Consider the following 19,922-nt stretch of genomic DNA (forward strand, 5'->3'; position numbering starts at 1 on the left):
TTGGGCTCCATTGATGTTGCATGGTTCATCATGGCTGTACACGAATGGCTCCGTGCTACTAGATTTGCATATCCATGGCCGAGAGCCGATCTTTATATTATGGTTTAGATCGGTTGTTCATCTATGGACCTGCCTTGCATATAGGCCAATTATCGAGGTCGATTATCGATGTTGATTATCGATGCCGATTATCGATGCCGATTATGAGTATGTGACAGCATAGCATTATGATACATGCCTATACGCATCATCTGCATGTGTGTTATGAGATGTGAATTGACCATTGTATATGTCATAGGACAAGTTGTTTATGGGACTCCCTAATGAGCGCACGGTATGCGCAGGATTGATGCAGGATTGGACTGTGTGACACATACATCTTACATTTTGTGATGTGACTACTGTATGCCCTAGCGACATCAGGGTCGTGGCCTCCTCAGGCATATCGTGGATAGCTAGATGGGACACCAGAAATCTTTTTCTACATAGGGTGGCATAGATGTCCCTGGGTGAAAGTCCCTAAACCTTTGTGGTCAGGAGACGCTCCAACGTCTAGACCAAGTGGATACATGAGTGCCTGAGTGCCGAATACCAGTAGGTCGCGTCTCTCACTATGTCGTGATCGGTTGGAAGGGAGTGTGGCCTTACCCACCCGAGGGTAGGGGGCATAGCTAGGCTGAGTTTGAACAGATCGTAAATGGGTCCACTATCGATGTGCTGGGTAGATATTGACTTACTACTGGCCAGGAGGATAGTGAGGTCTCTTCCACTTACATGGTTGCGCGTCCAGTGGATGGCGATCGCGTGTAGAGTGTACTATACCCCGGTGATGATCCTAAAGATGTACAGTACTGATATGTGGACTTATTGAGCAAGAGTTGCATACTCAGTATTTTACTCATTCATTCATTCATTCACTCACTATCCACTCGGGCTGGTGGTGCGTAACTAATTATTACATACCTTCGCAATGGCAAGGATTTTGGTTGGGGCGCACGACTAACCTGAGATCAGGAGTCTACCACATTAAGTCTGGCTATCTAAATTTAGGTATGGTCTGGCTATCTAAATTTAGGTATGGGACTAGTTTAGATAGAAGTCCCTTGTAATGGACCCCATAGCCTGCGATACTACGTACTATCATCCCAACTTCACACTCCAGCTTAGTCATTTCATTCACACCTCATATTGCATTACATCTGTGAAATATGATATTTTAGGTTACTATGTTACCCTAGATGAGGTTGACGGTATTCGTGGACTCATCAAGATTTACATATTGCATTGAATCCTCGGTATTCGTTGTTTGTCTTACTATGTCTCTGCCTTGAATAGCTAATCTACATTGCTTCCTTAGTATATGTTATTGGCCTATTATGTTTTTGCATTACATAGGCTGAATAAGGCTAATGGTATTTATGCACTTACCAGCATGTTTTCGCATTGCTCTGATATTGCATACGTGGCACTTACCTTGCGCACACACTTATACCACCCTCTAAGCTTTCTATAAGCTTATATACGATAGATGTGTGTAGGTGGCATTAGGTCGCAGCAGTGTTAGCTTAGAGTGTGCATCTGTCTTCTAGAGCTTTGATTTTTTATATATGAATTTCCCTTTCAGCACTGTATTCAACCGTTTATATTAGTGGATATGTGATGATGATGTTGCCTTTGTGATTTGGGTAAACTTGTGGTATGCTTCTTACGAGATAAATGTATGTTGGGAATCCTCCTTGTAAGATCCCAGGATCGGAATATGGCGTATGGGCTCTGGGAGCCGAGAATGGGGTACTACGGAGACTGTTGGCACCGGATTTAGCGATCGGGAATTCTGTGAGCCTGGTTTCTGAATTTAGGGCTTGACATGAGGCATCCTGAGGCTTCCAACTTCTGGAATATTTGTCACAAGGGTTGATCGGTAAGAATGACAATCGAATGAGCTTGGAAGTATGGTCGCAAGCGTCAGGAAGAGGTGACCAGTGCTAGGGCCACTTTCTCCAAGTCAGATACCTCGTTTCTTCCAGGACAAGTGTTTTGCTGACGTAGTAAACCAGGAACTATTTTCCCTCATGTTTGTGAATCAGGGCCGAGCTTACAGCTGCGTCGGATACTGCCAGGTAGATCAATAGCGTTTCGCCCAGCTCAAGTTTGGAGAGCAAGGGCGGCGATCCTAAGTATATTTTCAGCTCCTAGAAGGCTACTTCGCATCGTCTATCCAGTTTACCATTTATCGACCCTTTAATTGCTTGAAGAATGGGAAGCATTTGTCTGTGGCTTAGGACACAAAGCGATTGAGCGCAACCACTCTTCTAGTAAGTCTCTGAATGTCCTTAATCATCTTTGGTGAGTTCATGTTCAGCAAAGCCTGGATCTTCTCAGGATTTACCTCGATACCTCGCTGACTGACTAAAAAACTGAGAAACTTTCCCAAGCTCACACCAAATGCACACTTGCTCCGGTTCAGTTTCATCTAGTACTCGTGATGGATGAGGAACATTTCCTCAAAGTCGTCTATGTGATCTGTAGCCTTGATGCTCTTGACAAGCATGTCGTTAATGTATACTTCCATTATCCACCCTATCTGGTGGGCGAACATTAAATTGACCAACCTTTGATAGGTCACTTCTGCATTCTTTAACTCAAATGGCGTCACTGGGTAACAATAAAGATCTTTATCGATGACGAAGGTAGTTTTTGATTTATCAGATGGGTGCATTACAATTTGGTTGCAACCTGAATAAGCATCCATAAAACTAAGTAACTCGTGCCCCGCAGTACTGTCGACTAACTGGTCGATCCTGGGAAGACGCAAACTGTCCTTCGTGCAGGCCTTATTTAGGTTGGTATATTCTACACGGACCCGCCACTTCCCATTTACCTTCTTGACTAATACGATGTTAGCTACCCACTCGAGATAGTACACCTCCTCAATAAACTTGGCCTTGAGGAGCTTACTGACCTCTTCCTCGATTACGATATATCTCTCAGGGCTGAGGGCACGCCGTTTCTGTTGAACCGGTTTATAGGTCGGGTTGATCTTGAGTCAATGAATGATGACTGAAGGGTCAATCCCTGGCATATATTTGTGAGACCATGCAAAAATGTTGGCATATCGCTGCAACAGAGCTATCAACTTGTCCTTTAACGGTGACGAGCCAATTTGAAGGGTTTTGAAGACGTCAGATTCATCCAGAAATACTTGGACGAGGTCTTCTATAGGTTGGCCAGGCTCAGGAGATTCGTCGCGAGGGTCCAGGAACTCAATTGTTACTACTTTGGATGGAGCTTTCAGCGCTATCGCATAGCATTGTTGAGCATCGTGCTGATCTCCTTTAACGATCCCAACTCCCAACTTCATCAGGAACTTCATGGATAGATGATATGCTAAAACTATAGCTCAGAGAAGGCATAGCGAAGGCTGACCAAGAATAGCATTATATACTAAAGATTGGCCGACTACTAGAAAGTTAACCATCACCATCGCTTGGTTTGGCGCATCCCTGGCAGTGAGGGGAAGTTGAATGATTCCTTCAGGGAGGATTTATCCACATAAAAAACTTATCAGAGTTCGCATGGGACGCAATGTGGACTGTTCGATACTCATCATATTGAATGCCTGGGTGAATAGCACGTCTACGGATGACCCTGTATCGACAAGGACCCTGAATACCTTAGGGTTTACAATAGTGACGGAGATGACCAGGGCGTCATCATGCGGATGATGGATGCCCTGGGCGTCTTCCTCTATGAACATCACACTGTATTTCTCTAATTTTCCTTCCTTTATAGGTCGAGCTAAGACCATGATCTCAGACTCAAGTTGATTGATACTCCTTGCATGAGTCTTGTGAATGTTGTTTGAGTCACCTCCGCCCTTGGGCCACCGATAATGGTTCGAATTTCTTCCATCGGTCGTTATCATTCGGGCGTTCTTCCGCAGCCACAGTTCTGTCAATCCCTGAATCTACATGCTCGTCGAGATTTCCTTTTCGAATAAGTCTCTCGATCTCCTATTTCAGGTTATAGCAGCCACTCGTATTGTGTCTGTGATCACGGTGGAAGTGACCATACCTGTTCTTGCTTCGTCAGTCGGGATTGCCTCGTAGCTTATTTGGCCAGTTGATGAAGTGTTCACCATTTATTTCCATCAGGACTTTCTCCTGAGATTTATTGAGCAGGGTGTACATTGTGAACTTATTGTCAGGTCATTTTCCAGACCTGCGTTCGTCCCGAGGCCGATCATCTTTCCGTTTCTTACTGACATTGGCCGAGTCGATCTCTTTCTTCGTCGATCCTTTTATCGAGGCATTCTTCTTTTGGGCTGCCTCTTGCAAAATCCTGGATTCCTCAATGTCGGCGTACTTTTGTGACTGGTTCATGAACTCGGCCAATGTAGACGAGGGGTTCTTATCTAAGGAGAAGAGAAAGGGCTTATCTCTTAGCCCTTGCATGATGGCATTCAGGGCTGTTTCATCCGAGTATTTTCGAACCTGTAGGGCTTCAAGATTGAAGTGTCTGATGTAGTCCTTGAGGAGTTCCCCTTCTCTTTGAACTATATTGTTCAGATGCGCTGACGCTTTAAGTTTCTTCTTTCTCCCAATGAAGTTCGTGACGAACACCTCACTAAGTTCGGCGAACAAACTTATGGACCTCAGTTTTAGTTGTTTGAACCAGAGCCGGGCAAAGTCAGACAGGGTAAGTGAAAAGGCTCGGCACATAACCGCGTCCGAGGCATCGTGCAACTCCATATAGGTCCGAAAGGACTCGACATGTTCAATTGGGTCAGCCTTCGTGGTGTAGAGTGCGATCTGCGGCAAGCGGAACCTGTCTGGTAGTCGAGCTCGCATTATGTCAGCTGTGAATGGGGATTCTATTTCCTCCCTTCCAGAGGAATTAGCTAACTAATTCTGCTTCATATCTACAATCTATTTCTGCAAATTTTGGATTTCAATCCTCCACGGCTCTTCGTCATCCACAGTTCCTTCAGCTGGGGGTCGGTTGCGCCTCCTCTGATCTATTTCATATCGAAGGTCAGAAGCGGGTAAAGGGACGATTCCCAAAACATGAGTCAGAGCCAGCTCACTGGATCCTGATGTTGGCTCGGTTGAGAAGCTGCTCACGGGGCAGAAGGTCATGGGTTGGTGAACTGGAGGACGTCACTCGACTGTCCTTCCCTCTGGTTAGGCTTCTGCTCTTACTGGGATTGTATTTGTTCTAGCATCTACCTCATGTAATCTAGGTCGAACCTGATGTCTCTCTCCCAAGCATCATGCTGGCCATTTCCCCGGTTCCACTGAGTACACCTAGTCGAACCGGAGGTTTCTTGGCTGGCTAGAGAGCCCTGGCAAGTTTCCTATCTCACTGGCTGGTCCGCGGGGTCGTGGGGCATGGCCAGCCGCTAGCAGGGTCGCGATCGGGGTCACCTCAGAAGGGCTTTGAACTTTCTTTTTCCCTCTTGCCATGGCAGGTTCTGTAGTGTTCTTAGTAGAGTGAAAACGACTTACAAATGCCGATCCCACAGACGGCGCCAATCCGTTGATGCAGTTTTCGGTTCACCCCTTTTACTGCTCGAATACCTGCACAGGAAGAGGATAAAGCAGACCCTGGCTTGTATAGGGGACCCTCCAATGCCAAAGTCAGGTGTGGATTTCGGGTCTAATAGCTTAATGAGGGATTAGGGATAAGGATGTGTGTGTACCTTTCACCTTTAGACCTCTCTTATTTATAGGAGAGATGTGATCCCGGGATATCGAGATTCTTTCCTGGTTCATAGGAGATTTGACTGCTGTCTAGGACGATCCCGAGATCTTCGGGATCAGAAGTTATCTTCCAAGATTCTCAATATCGGGCCAACTCCTTGGCTTGGCTCTAAATGAGATATCACGACGAGTGTCCGATCGGTTTGCTCACCGACCAAGCTGGAGTCGACTGTAGATGGCCACCTATGGCCGACCTAAAGGATAAACTGGGCTAGGGTTGGGCCATGGTCTGATCGGCCTATGGTTGGCCGACCTATGCATTGGGTCGGCTTTATGCGCCCTTGCAAGGGTCTTTTGAGTGTCGTTAATGCTATATCGGTCTCCTTGGAGACCTCGCCTTGTAGATCGGGACATGTGGGCCTCAGTGAAGCTTGGCGCCTAGTGAGTCTAGGCCATGTCAGTAGAGTTGGTCAATTTCATAAGCTGACTTAACAACTTGTCACATTTTTTCCCCAACAAATACCATGTTTGTTATAGCCTTCTTGTTCTGCTCCTTGTCTATTACGATTTCGCCTCGATTCATCATTTTTTTGTGTATGTTTTTAATAGTGTAACAATTTTTAGTCTGGTGACCAAGCATATGATGGTAATGGAAATAATTCTTTTCTTTTATTTTTCTCACCTCTTTTGGGCATTTCAGTTGAGGCAATTCAATCGTCCATGGAGATAATAGTCGATTCATCATGCGGATTACATCTTCCTTTTCAATCGTGTACCCCTCATGATCTTCATATTGTCTGGGCTGCTTATCGGTTGTCTTACCTGTATAACGGCTTCTGCCCTCTCTTCTTCCATGTTTCTGTTTACTTTGGGGATCTTCTCTCTTTATTAGTGACATTCATTAACATCTTACTAGGGCCCTGGCATGTCATCTCTGTCTAAAATGAGGCATTTTTTTCTCATGATTTCAAGGGCATGGGCTTTAATGGCAAGGTCACGGAAAGTCCATATGTCAGCACTTGTCAAGCCAAATGCCACCCCTGGTTCCATAGAACCCAAACACATCTTCATCTGCTCAGACTCTCCCGGGAGTTGTCGACATGACGCTCTCAAAGTCTTCCATCAGTCGATGAACTTTTCGACTGGTTCACCTTCCCATTATAGGATGGAGGCCAATTTGGTCAGGCTAACGTCTCTATCAGACGAGAAAAAGTTCACCATGAAGGCATCTTGCATCTAATCCTATGTACGTATGGATTCTGATGCTAAAGCTGAATACCATTTGAACGCCTTTCTTGTTAGGGATGACCCAAATAGCCACAAATAGTACTACGGAATTGTAGAGAAATTTTCCATGGTAGTGATGAAATGCATCAAGTGTTCCTCCGGTCATCCATCTCCATTAAACTTTTGAAAATTCATATATTTGAACCTCACAAGAAATGTACGTCTTCAATCTCATGAGGATATGACATTTGAAACTGGAATCTTCCTCTATGCTCTCTGTCTCTTTCCATATGAATAGCTTCAGCCACTACCTATCAGATTTCATCTTGAGTCACAATGCGAGCAGTAGGTATTGATCCATGTGACCCTACCCTCTACAGCATAACCCCTCTACTTGTTGTCCATTGCCATTTGTAGAAGCCATCATCGGAGGAGCAATAACCTGAGCTACTTTACGGGTTAGCATTTTTAATGCCTCTCTAAGGTTTCTACACTTTTCCATTAATACTATTTGCGTGCGTCCTATTTCGGCTAAACGCTCGTCCGTGGATAGCGGCTGGGTGTGACTAGTTCCTGCCATGAAAACTATCTCCTTCCCACTTCTTGATTGCCCTGATGACAAAGGGGAAAGGGAATAGGTTGTCATAGGGGATCTTGGAGAAAATGATTTGCCACTTGACTCGATATTGTCCTTCTATGGTCTTGGGGATCTTATCAGTCCTGAACGGGACGTGTTTAGGGTCGATGCTTGTGGTGAAGTCGTTGCAACAAACCTAGGAGAAGACAGCCTATTGGTCAAGATAGCTTTTCCTTTCTCTTTTTGGGCCTGGGGCGAAGCTACGACCATAAGAGTAGGGAAGTCTTGTGGGGAAAGAGAGTTATTCCAGCCTCCCCAGGATAGAGCAAGGGCAGAGCTAGTGTGGGATCGCATCTTGCAATATTGCTTGAAATCGTCCCTCAGCCCTCTTACTGTTTGCAATGAAATTAGGCCTCTCACTAGAGGGGATCGAGTCTTCCTTCTCCTAGACATCACTACTATCCATTCCTCATCATCCTTTTGTGTTGTCTATGAGGCAAAGTTCACCCCAGACATTACCTATCATCATCTATTCCCAATTACAGCCAACTTAGCTTTACCCAATACCCTTTCAGGTGGCGTTTGAACATTATCAGCATAATCCACAATGAACTTGTTAGGCGTGAAATAGATTATCACATTGACCAAAAGGGAAGCCATTACGATGATATAAGAATGAAGCACCTGAATTTCAAAACAAGTTATCATTAGTTATTCGGATCGAATAGAACTACACTTCATTTTAGAGATGAAGGAGGGGATGTTCCTATCAAGAGTCGCCATTTTGGTGCCAATATAATGCCTTTTAATGACAAGTATTATTTGATTGCTCTATTGTTAGTATTAAACACAGATTTCCAACCAGAGATTCAGGGGTCAATCCTCAGTGGAGTCGCCATTTTGTTTCAATAAGAAACACATTTCGAAGATTGGAATATCTATATTCAATAATAACAAAAGAAATTCAATCAAAGAATAATCATCATCATTTTATTTCATTAATCTAAATTCTTATTACATTCCTCACATTGCACTTAATTCTAAAATAAAGTACACCTAATTAATGTGATTAAAATTAATCCAATGATGATTTCGACAGCATTTCGGCTTGTAGAGCATCTGTAACAATGATAGAAGAAGTATGGGGGCTTGAAACCCTTTCCTCACGTCAATATGCATAAGATGTGCATGGGGGGGGGGGGGGAGGGGGGGGTGTAAATCCATGATAAATCTGCATGAAATACATAACATATTGGTCATATGTGACCTCTGTTGCGTGATCGCCCAAACAAAATCTGTTGCATGGTCGCACAGCAGGCTCTTCTTGCAACTTTCTTCATCTGACTCTGTCCTTCTTCTATCTTCCCGCACTATGATCCATGAGATACCTGAATTCTGCAACTCATGATTCATGTACTACGATTGAAGCTTTTGAATGAGAGGAAATTGAGATATTTATAGGCCTTCACACATGTGAAACCTAGTGTAACCCTTATTGCACGGTCAGGCAACATGTTTCTGCTTTATGACTTGATCACATCATTGATCTCTGCTTGCCCTTCTTTCTTTCACATCTTAACACCCAAATCTCTTTCTTCAGTTGCACAGTCGCGCAATGTATTATTGTTGCGTGAACACGTAACATGTTCCTATTGCGCGAGTTCGCAATGAATTATTTTTTTTGTTCCAACAATGAGTAAGGTCAAAGCTTGGGACGTCCAACCATCCCTCTATTAATAAAAGGGTGTCTAACTATCCTTGTTCCCTCTCATTTCTTATACTAGATACCATTCTACTCCACATATCTCTTACACATCTACACCCACTCACACTCCTATATTTATTTCATTTAGTTTACTTACGTACACCTCTATTAGTAGGATCTGTTCTAACGCCACCTTCAATATGCTCTATAGTTGTCCCTTTTGGGATCTTTTGTATCAAAAAAATGTGGTTTAAAGGAACGACTGAAAATTTAGGATTGTACTTGTCTTTAATTTACTTTTTACTTACACATTTACTTGGCTTTAGTTTTTTAAATTTCAGTTCTTTATATTTCTTGTCTATTTAGGACCTATAAGCCAACATAATATTAATTAATTATGTAAGTTATTAGAAATCCCGTAAATCTCCTTAAAAAACATACAGCCCTATAAAGTAGAGGTCGTGCATTATACAGGCGGAAAAGGGTGTCTAACTCCTTCCTTTCCGTAACTGAACCCCTTACCTAGAATCCACAATGCAGATCAACTCAGGAGTCACTTGAGTCAGGAATTCTTTGGATTTTTTGCTTCTTGGGCAATTCTACAGACTCTAGCCGACCATAGATTCTAAAGCCTTATCTGGCTAGTGGTGACTCCAAAATGCTCAAAACATTCAAATGCACCATTCCATCAACCTTGGAAAAGGTATTACACAGTTAAGGAAACTAACTGATTCCAAACTAATCCATTTTCCCGCTATTGGGAACCACGTGCGGCAAATTTTGAACCAAGGGCGGGCACATCACTGTGGCGGCTCTGCAAGCCCGATGGGTGTTTAGAATTAGACAACTTCGTTCAAGTCGACCTAAAGTTTATCCCTAGAGAGAAAAATGAAGACACCAATGAAATGGCTCAACTTCTAAGGAGACTACGATTGCCTAAAGGAATAGACGAAAGGTTTGTCACGGTGTAGAAGCAATCTCTTCTATATGTCTTTCATAGAGTCTCGACATTGGAGATATGTCAGCTGAACGTCCAGGAGAATGATTGGAGGTATCCAATCATCAACTATTTGAAATCCCCTAGAGGGGTAAATGATCGCACAATCAAGAGAATTATGCCGAATTATGCCTTATACAATGACGACCCATACCACAAAGGGTTCAATGGCCTTTATTAAGATGTCTTGGCCACAATGAGGCAATGATGGTTACAAGAGAAGTACATGAAGGAATTTATGAAGTTCATCAAACAGGACTCAAGATGAGGGCCTTAATTCGATGTCATAGCTACTTTTAGCCAAGAATACCAATGATTATATTAGATTCGCAAAGGGGTGTCAAGCGTGTCAAAAACATGGACCATTGCAACATGCACTGACTATAGAATTTCACCAAATAATCAAAACATGGCCTTTTAGAGGATGGGCCATTGATTTGATTTGTAAGGTCTACCCTCCTTCGTCAAGGGGACAGAATTTTATAAGTATGGTTACCAATTACTTTGCAAAATGGGTTGAAGCTACACCCATGAGAAGAGTGGGTCAAATCGAAGTAATGAAGTTCATCAGAGAGAACATTATTCACAAATTCAGCATACTATAAACGATTACGGTCGATAAAGGATTTGCATTCTCTAAAACTAAGATCAAAGCTTTTGTCGAGGAAGAAAAGTTTGAATTCCTTATTCCACCCCTTATTATGCTCAAGCTAATGAGTAGGCCGAGTCCATAAATAAAATCCTCAAGATCATGCTCAAGCGGATGATCAACGACAACCTGCAAGAATAGCATGAAACTTTGTTAGAGTTATTGTGGGCCTATCGTACTCCACAAAGAACAAAGAATAAGCACTAGTGTAAGTCTATTTGCCTTAACATATGGACATGATGTCGTGTTGCCCATGGAAGTCATTGAACCTTTGCTCAGAGTAGCATTTCAATCTAAATTAAACCTAGCCAAATTCACCAAAGTCATGTTTATTGAGTTAAAATGGCTCAATGAGGTCAAGCTTAGGCATTAGATTCACTGTAACTCCATAAGTTGAAGGTGGCCAAAGCTTATAATAAAAGGTTTAAGGGAAAATCAATCAATGAAGGTTCCCTACTCTGGAAGCAATTCTTCCAAGTGGGATGAAAGATCCCAAATATGGAAAATGGACCCCAACTTCGGATAGCCCATACATGTTCTAAATGAACAAGTATCCAAGTCTACCTTTAATGGCTAATTCTTGAAAACATGTGTCCCTTCAATTAGGGAGATAGCAAGGAAATAATTATGAAAATTCAAATTTACTCTCAGGAAGGTGATTAATTAACAATAATAGATTACTAATTCCAAAAGAAAAAGGCCGCATGGACATTACAAAAGGTGTAACAATTGGCCTAGAAAAATTACCCTACAAGACAATTTCAAGAAAAGAAAAGAGAGAAAAAGATATCCATTGGACTGTTTAGTCGATGAAGACCTTGGAACAAAGAGAGTAAAAGTGAATTAAAGCTTTTATCATCTCCTAGAAAGTTTCCTATTGAGTTCTTTTCCATAAGTAGGCCTCACAGACAGCTTTTTCAAGAAGGTGAAGGGCCTGATCATTTTACTTTCCTATATCGTCGCGCTTGTGCTCCTCAACACTCAAATCTTCTTTTGCTTGTTTCTAGCATTGTTGGAGTTCTTGGAGTTAATCGTTAAGTGCATAAAGTTGATCATCGATTGATCAAGTTCAGTGTTTAAACCATCAATTTTCTTCTTACACTTGTCATATTCTTCTCCAAGCTTCCTGCTCTTTCCCCACTGATAAAGTTTTCTTTTCAGTCAGCAGGTCATCAATGTGCATGCTCCTTGCTTGTTGAGCAATATCCCCATGAGCATTAGAATTTTCTCCAATTACTGCAAGACCGATTGTAAATTAGGATCTACAAAAATTAGTTTTTTTAGACGGACAAGGAGTGATTGAACCCTCGACAATTGGTTGGAAGAATGAGGGTAGGTAAATCTGTCGAGAGATTTTCTTTTAACAAAGTTTAGGCTTTAAAAAGTTCAGAGGGAACATCATTTGCCATGGCTGAAGTTTTAAACAAACGAGGAGGTTGGGAAGATGAAGAAACCAAAGGGAGAAGGAAAAGCTTATGTAGAAGAGGAACAGCCATACTTGCATTAAATGCGGCATCATAGCAATAAATATCTCTTGAAACAGAGATGGTGTAGGCAGTTGATAGATCAATGAAATCTCACCAAGTGGACACAGCAATTCACTTCCCTAAGTGAGAAATCCACCACCTCACTGCTAATGCAGACTGGGGATTAACTAGGTACTACCACGTGAATATGTCGGTACAATTCCCCACAAAATATGGTTGTCTCTTCACATATCAGTCGAATGCGAAGAGACATAGGGAGCATTATTTATACCTGATCTGAACGCGTGAGATCCAGTGACTCAGCTAATGCAACATGGCAGTAAGATCTCAACAAGAGATGGAAGAAAATTTTCTTCAGCTACTATAACAGCCAAACGAAATTAGGATTCGTAATGTCATAAGTAGCCCAATAAGAGACAAGCCCAGCTAGGTATGTAAAATTCTAAATTTTTATGGTCAGAGTTTATACTCATGCCCAAGAAAACCGAGTATTAATAATTGAATGAATTGGGTGCTTCGAAATCACAGCCTATTTTTTTCCATTTAGATCACATTCACGATGGTAACCATTCACAAGAGTAAATCAATTGTATTTATCATTCCATTAGAGTAAAAGAATTCAACAAACTATCAAATGACCTCTCAATAAGAGCTTATTACATTATCAAGTTTGCAGCGAAAATATAAAACTAAATCATAAAACTATCTTCTTATTCATTCACTATAATCTTTCATAGGGAGATGGTCCTCTAGGTTTTTAATCTATACATCACCTACATCATCTGTACGGTTGGAGAGAGTCAATGCCCTACTCATAGTAATGGTTATCCTTTAAGATTAACAATAATTTAAGAAATTCATAAAAGTAATGTAAGAGTTCTGATACGTCTCGTACTCCACTACTACGAGGTATATCAGTATGCGCAACCAATATATATGAATACATGCCTGGCAAAGTGTGTGCGGCTCATCATACGTAGTGATCATCACAATGTGGAATATAATTTATAGAAAACCTGACTCGCCCCAAATCCCATAACTACGGAGATTCGCCGGCGTGTTCAACGCTAACGTAGATTTATCTGAACATCTCAAGGCGACACAACAACGCGATTGGGGAATTTACGTAACACGATAAGTTCATAGAGCAACTATTTATAACATCCAATCCCGATAAGTGATGTAACATGCATGGGGATTTACTTACATCAATTGTGCACTACGCCAACCAACCCACGAAATTACGTGCCGACTAAGAAGGCCGCTACCCATAATGCATTACGTCCATGATACATATTTGAATCACTAGTTATGATACCTTTAACACATCACTTGCATAAAAGGGAAACGTAATCTGAATTATGGGAGTTTCAGAATTCCAAGGCACATGCCCAAGCTATAAAGGTAGATAGCACAAGGCTAACAAAATAAAGAGTATGGTAGCAATGACTAACTCAACAGAGAGGAGACTGGCAATGGCCAACTCAACAAAAAGGAGAGTGGCAATGGCTAACTCAACAAAGAGGAGATTTGCAATGGCCAACTCAACAACGAGTAGAGTAGCAATGGCTAACTCAACAAAATTGGTAAGGGTAAGGCTTGTATCCATCGCACCACATTAATAAAGATACACATAGTTAAACTTAGGCCTTAACCATTATTTCCAAAGGATAAATAATCGTTGGTGGTAAATAGAACAATTACAAGAAAAAAATCATAATAGCATGATAATAGGGCATATAAAAGGCAGAATAAATTATATCAACTTAAATCAATGCAAGCTTAAAGGAATCCCTCACCTCTAATATTTGTTTCTTCTTCAAATGTGAGTATGTGTTGCAGGGTTGGAAATTTAACCTAGCATTTAACAATCTGAACAGTTATGACTCTTCTTAATTGTAGGTATGAATTTAGGGAATTCTTGTGGTTAATCTTGACTTGATTTGACTCGAGACTTCATCCAAATTTTCCTAGTCGTGTCAACTTGCTTCGACTCGATTATGGATATACCGGTTTGAACCGTTGAAAGGAAAAGAAAAAAAAAAAGGAAAGAGGAATCTAGAAAGGAGGAGGGACGGTTAATGGCCTACCTAGGTTTGAGTTTAACTCAGCAACTCAATGAGTGCGACGCGACGCTCTTTTCCTTTCCTCTTATTGCCGGATACTTCCTTTTCTTCCTCTCTTTCTCTCTCTCTTTCTTCTCCCTTTCCTCTGCTTGTGAAATCGGATATTTCTCTCTACCTCCTTCAGTTTTAATTTATAGATATTCAGCACCAGCAAGAGAAGGGTTATAGTCGGTCGGCATTCAAATTTCCGCACTCTGTTTACACATCAGAGTTTCACAATCGGCCTCCGGGTGGGCCTGAAATCATGCTGCGTTCTCTATGTTTGATCATATCCATTTGTCGGGGAAGGTTTTTTCAATGAAGGGCCATCAGATGGACGTCCTCGTTCCTCTTCTGAATGTCTTTCCCCATTCCTATCACCCTACGTCTGATCGAGCATACGGCCCCTGTTTTAATCGCAGATTAGTTCCTAACCCTTCTCTATTTGCATTCATGCTTTTGGACAGTCTGAGATTATCGTCTGACACTCCTTGGTCCACTAGACTAGCAATTTATTCACATCATTTCTTGCGAACGTATTTTTCGGGGTGCGATTGGGTTGCGTGAGGGAAACGGTGGGATATCGCGTATCCTGCTTTCGTGCATTATTTTCAGAAAGCTTGGGTAGAGTTGGAGTCTCAATCCTCTGGGTTTGGACGGCCCAGATCAACAGGATCACTGGGGTTGGGAGGGTGGATGGTCTTTCGTTTTCTTTATTGTCGACACCGTGCGGATCTTCTTTCAGACAGGACAGCAGTCACGACTCCATCTTCCCTAATCAGGAATTACTGAGTTTTTCTGTCGTGGAAGGGAGTTGTGTTCGATGGACGGTTCGGATCTGATCACTCCTACGTGTGATGAGTCCCATCTACCAACCTAGATTGCTGCTCGATTTGAAATCTCGGCGGTGAGAGAGTTAAAGGCGGAAGAGGCTTCCTCTTTAGGAGAAGTCTAGTTCGGTGTTCTGCAGTTGTACACCATCAGGTGTACACGCACCTTCTGTTGTGGCCCTTTGGTGTCATCCTTGATGGATCTCCTCCGTCCATCGAGATGATCTGAGCTTCAAGTGGTTATGTTTTTAACTGTGGGTTTTCCCGTTAAGCAGTCAGCCAGATTCTTCTGAATTTGGTTGTCGGTATGTTTAATTATTTGGCAACCAGTGTTTATGACGTGTGTCACGCCCCAGACTCGGTAACCGGACTCACAAGGAACCCGATAGCCGGTTCTGCCCACAACAGTCTCCGTAGTAGCCCATTCTCGGTTCCTGAGGCAGGTTTCGATCCTGGGATCCTATAAGGAGGATTTTCATAGCAGTATAATCATTTCCAATATGAGCATACCCAATATCACTGCAATTACATTTGAGAATAACAAAAGCACACATCGCAAAATTCACTATGAATTTGAACTTATTCAAGCTTTCATAAGGTCCAAAAGGACATACATAAGATAATAGAAGAAGGAGAGAAAAGTCCGCAACACTGGGGTCCTCAAGCTCAGCTCTAATCCAAGCTCTGCCGCTACAACACTTGCCTAGGATCTCCTGCACGCATCAATCATGCATAAACTTATAGAAACTTAGAGGGTGGTGAAGTGTGTGACAATGGTACGTAGAAGAATGATAAGAGGTACGGGAATGGAAACATGCTCAATGACAATATCACCAACCTTACCAAGGCTTATCATGAATACGATGTAATGAGTATTGGGCAGCTTACCAAGGCGATTCATAAAGGGGCTAAAGTAACCGATGCGAATACAATGCGAAGTAATGCTAGTGCTCATAATCAATCCACATATCAAGTATATTTCCATAAAGAAAGAATCGGGGTCCATTACACTGCTGAATGACTACCGCTATACAAACCCCGCACAGTCAAAAGAGCGTAAGAGGCCTCACTACCTGCTTGTGGACAGCCAATCACTAGCAAGGCCTGACGGTAGCGGACCCATTTACAAGCTAGTCAGACTCATCCTAGCAATGCCTCCTTTCATCAGGAAAGTAAAGCCACACCCCTACCCAACCAACTATATGACAGTAGGAGTCACGGCCTAATGGTATAAGGCCCTCTTGTGCTCATAGTTTCCACTAGGTCACGGTGTTGGGGCAGATCCTTGGTACCATGAAAGTTTTGAAATTTTCACCTATGGGCATCATATGCACCCTATATACTCAAGTAACATTTTTGGTGTCCACTTATATGGCCATCGACGAATATCCCAGTGGAGGCAAGGCCCTGATGAAGCAAGGACAATATCATCATAAAATGAGATACCAATGCATGAGTCACACATATAGATCATGCACTAGCTTTAGGCACCGAATGTGCACAAGGGGAGAAACTTCATCCCTATATGACCACCACACGATGCAATCAATTCACACAAATAATGTATATGGATCACAATGATGTAAGTACGCTACCTGTAGAATATATTTCTCCTTTCCAAGGAGGGACAAGGTCTAAATACATAAACAGGTACTCTAAGGAGAAGTAAAGTCCTCTGGTAGGGGCCTAATACTTTGGGATGGCCCACAAGCTAAGAGAGTCATAAAGTCTCAAGGAGGAAGCGATCCTAAGAAGGTCCAAGGTGGGCCTTCAACCACCTATGAGGAACCTATGGGCCTACCTTAGGGCCACCAAGGAGGACATTCAACCTCGACTCAGTCTCAAAAGGTAGCCCGCTACAAATATAAAGTAAAGTCAAAGGCCCAAGCAATCCATGGCCTAGTGGGCCATAACTAAGCCCAATACATAGGTAACATGGTGGGCCCTCAAGCAAGGTCTAGGCCCAACCATAAAAATCATCGGTCCACTCATTGTGGTGGACCTAATGAGCAGCCCATTATTCCAACATATGGGTAATCCTTACATTTAAATCAAGTAAATTGGGCCTCACATCTCGGCCCAAGCATGGATTTATTTTAATGGGCAAGAAAGGGCCCAACTACTTGAGTATTTAGCCCATAAAACTCATCACAATGACATGATAATATAGGCCCTAAGGCTCCAATGGGTCTATCAAAATTTTCAAGACAATGGGCCTAGGAAAACCCAACAATTAACTAAGAAGACTAATCCGATAAAAACCGAATTGGAATGAGCCTTAAATATGCACTAATTAAGCCCAAAAATATAATTAAAAATAAGGCAAGATATGTGTAATAATATACCCAAATTTGGTGGACCATGTTGCCCCAAAACATCCATTTATGGGCAGCAACCATGGGCCTATTACTGAAATTCCAACCCACCCACAATCTGGCATTACTGGAAATTTAAATTTTAATTAAATTATATGTTTATTTTAGTTCCTGGTGACCCATACATGTCACAGGGGGGTCTACCAGATGAAGGGAGTGGATTTAACATATAAATCAGATGGGTCATGCTACTAGAGTGGATGTCCAGCAGCAGCCCAATTGGCTGGGCGTCCCATGTATAGGCATCTCTATGGGCCTAGGTATTTGGCCCAAAAACTCACCCAATGGGCCCTAATTGAATGCTACAGAAGGGGAGGATGATCAACTCTCCCATGGACCCTATATGGATGAACGGTGGGATATAAAATACAATAAGGTGGGCCCACAAAGTGGCCTGGACGGCCAGCCAAGGCTGGACGCCCCAGCCTGGGCGTCCCAGGCTGGTGGGCCACTCCAAGCCACACCACAGATGGTGCAGGGGCCAAATGGGCCTAAAATTTGCAGGATGGTACTTCCATGGGTGGGCCACATATCCATAAAATTTTGTGAATTTTGGATAAATGTAATTATTTTAATTAATTTAAATAAAACAGTCTATCCAGAAAATTTATCTCACCTGGATGTCCCAACTTGGTGGGCCGGTCCAGCCCTTCCCACAGTGTGCACAGGGATCTGTTGGCCCCAAAAAATGGTAGATGCGTCCTAGCATGGGTGGGTCATACCTTCAGAAAATTTTGTGATTTTTGGATACCCAGAAATATTTTAACTGAATTTGGAGTTACAATCTGTCCAGAGTGAAATGTTGTTGTCCATGCAATGCTTATCCAATAAGGTGGGCCCAAACTTCATCTAGGAGGGGGTAAATGGATGTTTTAGTATTTTTTCCATAAAATAGAGTAAGGTGGGGTCCACAAAAGTGGCCCACCCCTCAGAAAATCAAGCTGAACTTTGTGTTTTTCCCTCCATACATGTGGGCTGGACGGTCCAATAAGGTGGACCGCCCACCCCTATGGGCCTCCCTTTTTGGGTACCATTTCATGGGTCATCTGAGGTGTGATCCATCACACCTCAAGGTGGGGTCCACACCTTCAAATTACACCCCATAATCATAAAGAAAATAGTGAAAATCATGATCCAAAATCCATGCCAAACATTGACCAAGACAGTCCATGCAATAGTCCAGATTTTTTAACAGCAATACATGGCTGGACATATCAGCCTATATCTCAATAATCTCAGCAATTAAAAGGGTGTGTGGCCATCCTTAGTGGGCCCCACATATGTCTAGATCATGAACTAAGGTCAAGACACTTGCACGCGTTAATTTAGGGTGCCCAAAAACTATGAAATAAGGTGGTAGGGGCGTCCCACCCTTGCTGAATTTTTGGGACGTCCTAGGCCCACCAAGTGGGCCACACACATCATCATCCACAATAATAAGAGAAAGGAGAAAAAGAAATACAACGCGGTCGTGGGGGTAGGGTCCCGCCACTAATGGGCCCTCCCAAGATTCAATCTCATCCATACAACTATGTAGATTATACACGCAACAATAAACCAATGCATGCATGATCCATAACTAAAATGGGTGGTTGGGATGCCATCACAACTTGACTTCTAGGGTCTAGATGCCCTTGAAATGATGTAAATAATATAATACATCATGATGGGGTCCATAGAGAATGGCCCCATCATGTATCATGATATACATGTAGGATGGGCCAAAGGGCCACATCCATGCGGTCAAATGGGATCCCCACCATGGATTGGTGGGTCCCATATGATCCATATATGAAGAAAAGAGTGGATTAAATGTTAGGAAAGAAAATCAAAAATTATATTCACCCACTTGCAAATCAAGCCTCCAAACTCCTACACCATGAAGGTCTTGAGCCTAAGAAGAAGTTTTAATGGTGGAGATCTACTTTTAATGGTGGGATTGAGAGTGTTTTGAGGATTAGGGGGCTAGAGAAGAGAGGGAGAGATGGACGTTGGAAGAGGGAGAAGTTGCTAGCAATGGAGGAAAATGGAGGGAAATGAGAAAACTAAAGAGAGAGAAAGGGTCATGATGAGTTTGTAAGAGAAGTCATCATTACATAGGGAGGAGTTTACAATGCTTACGCTTTAGGCTAGGCTTGGGTAGTGTTTGTTGAGGTGGGTGGTATTTTCATAGGATTTGTGTGGTGTGTGGTATGTGTATGGGGACTTATGCTAAGTAGGTGGTCCACATGCATTGCACAAAAGTTGGGCCACATGATTAAGGGTCAT

The 19,922-nt window shown here is 42.6% G+C and overlaps 1 protein-coding gene across 1 annotated transcript; it reads right to left on the minus strand.

Moving 5' to 3' along the window:
• Positions 1-4,208: 4,208 nt before the first annotated feature.
• On the minus strand, positions 4,209-4,850 carry LOC131228767 (uncharacterized). The gene has a single exon (XM_058224634.1). The coding sequence runs from the start codon at positions 4,848-4,850 to the stop codon at positions 4,209-4,211; it is 642 nt and encodes a 213-aa protein (XP_058080617.1).
• Between the last annotated feature and the right edge of the window lie 15,072 nt (positions 4,851-19,922).

This window comes from Magnolia sinica, chromosome 16 (genome assembly GCF_029962835.1).
Source record: "Magnolia sinica isolate HGM2019 chromosome 16, MsV1, whole genome shotgun sequence".
In the NCBI taxonomy this organism is placed as follows: domain Eukaryota; kingdom Viridiplantae; phylum Streptophyta; class Magnoliopsida; order Magnoliales; family Magnoliaceae; genus Magnolia; species Magnolia sinica.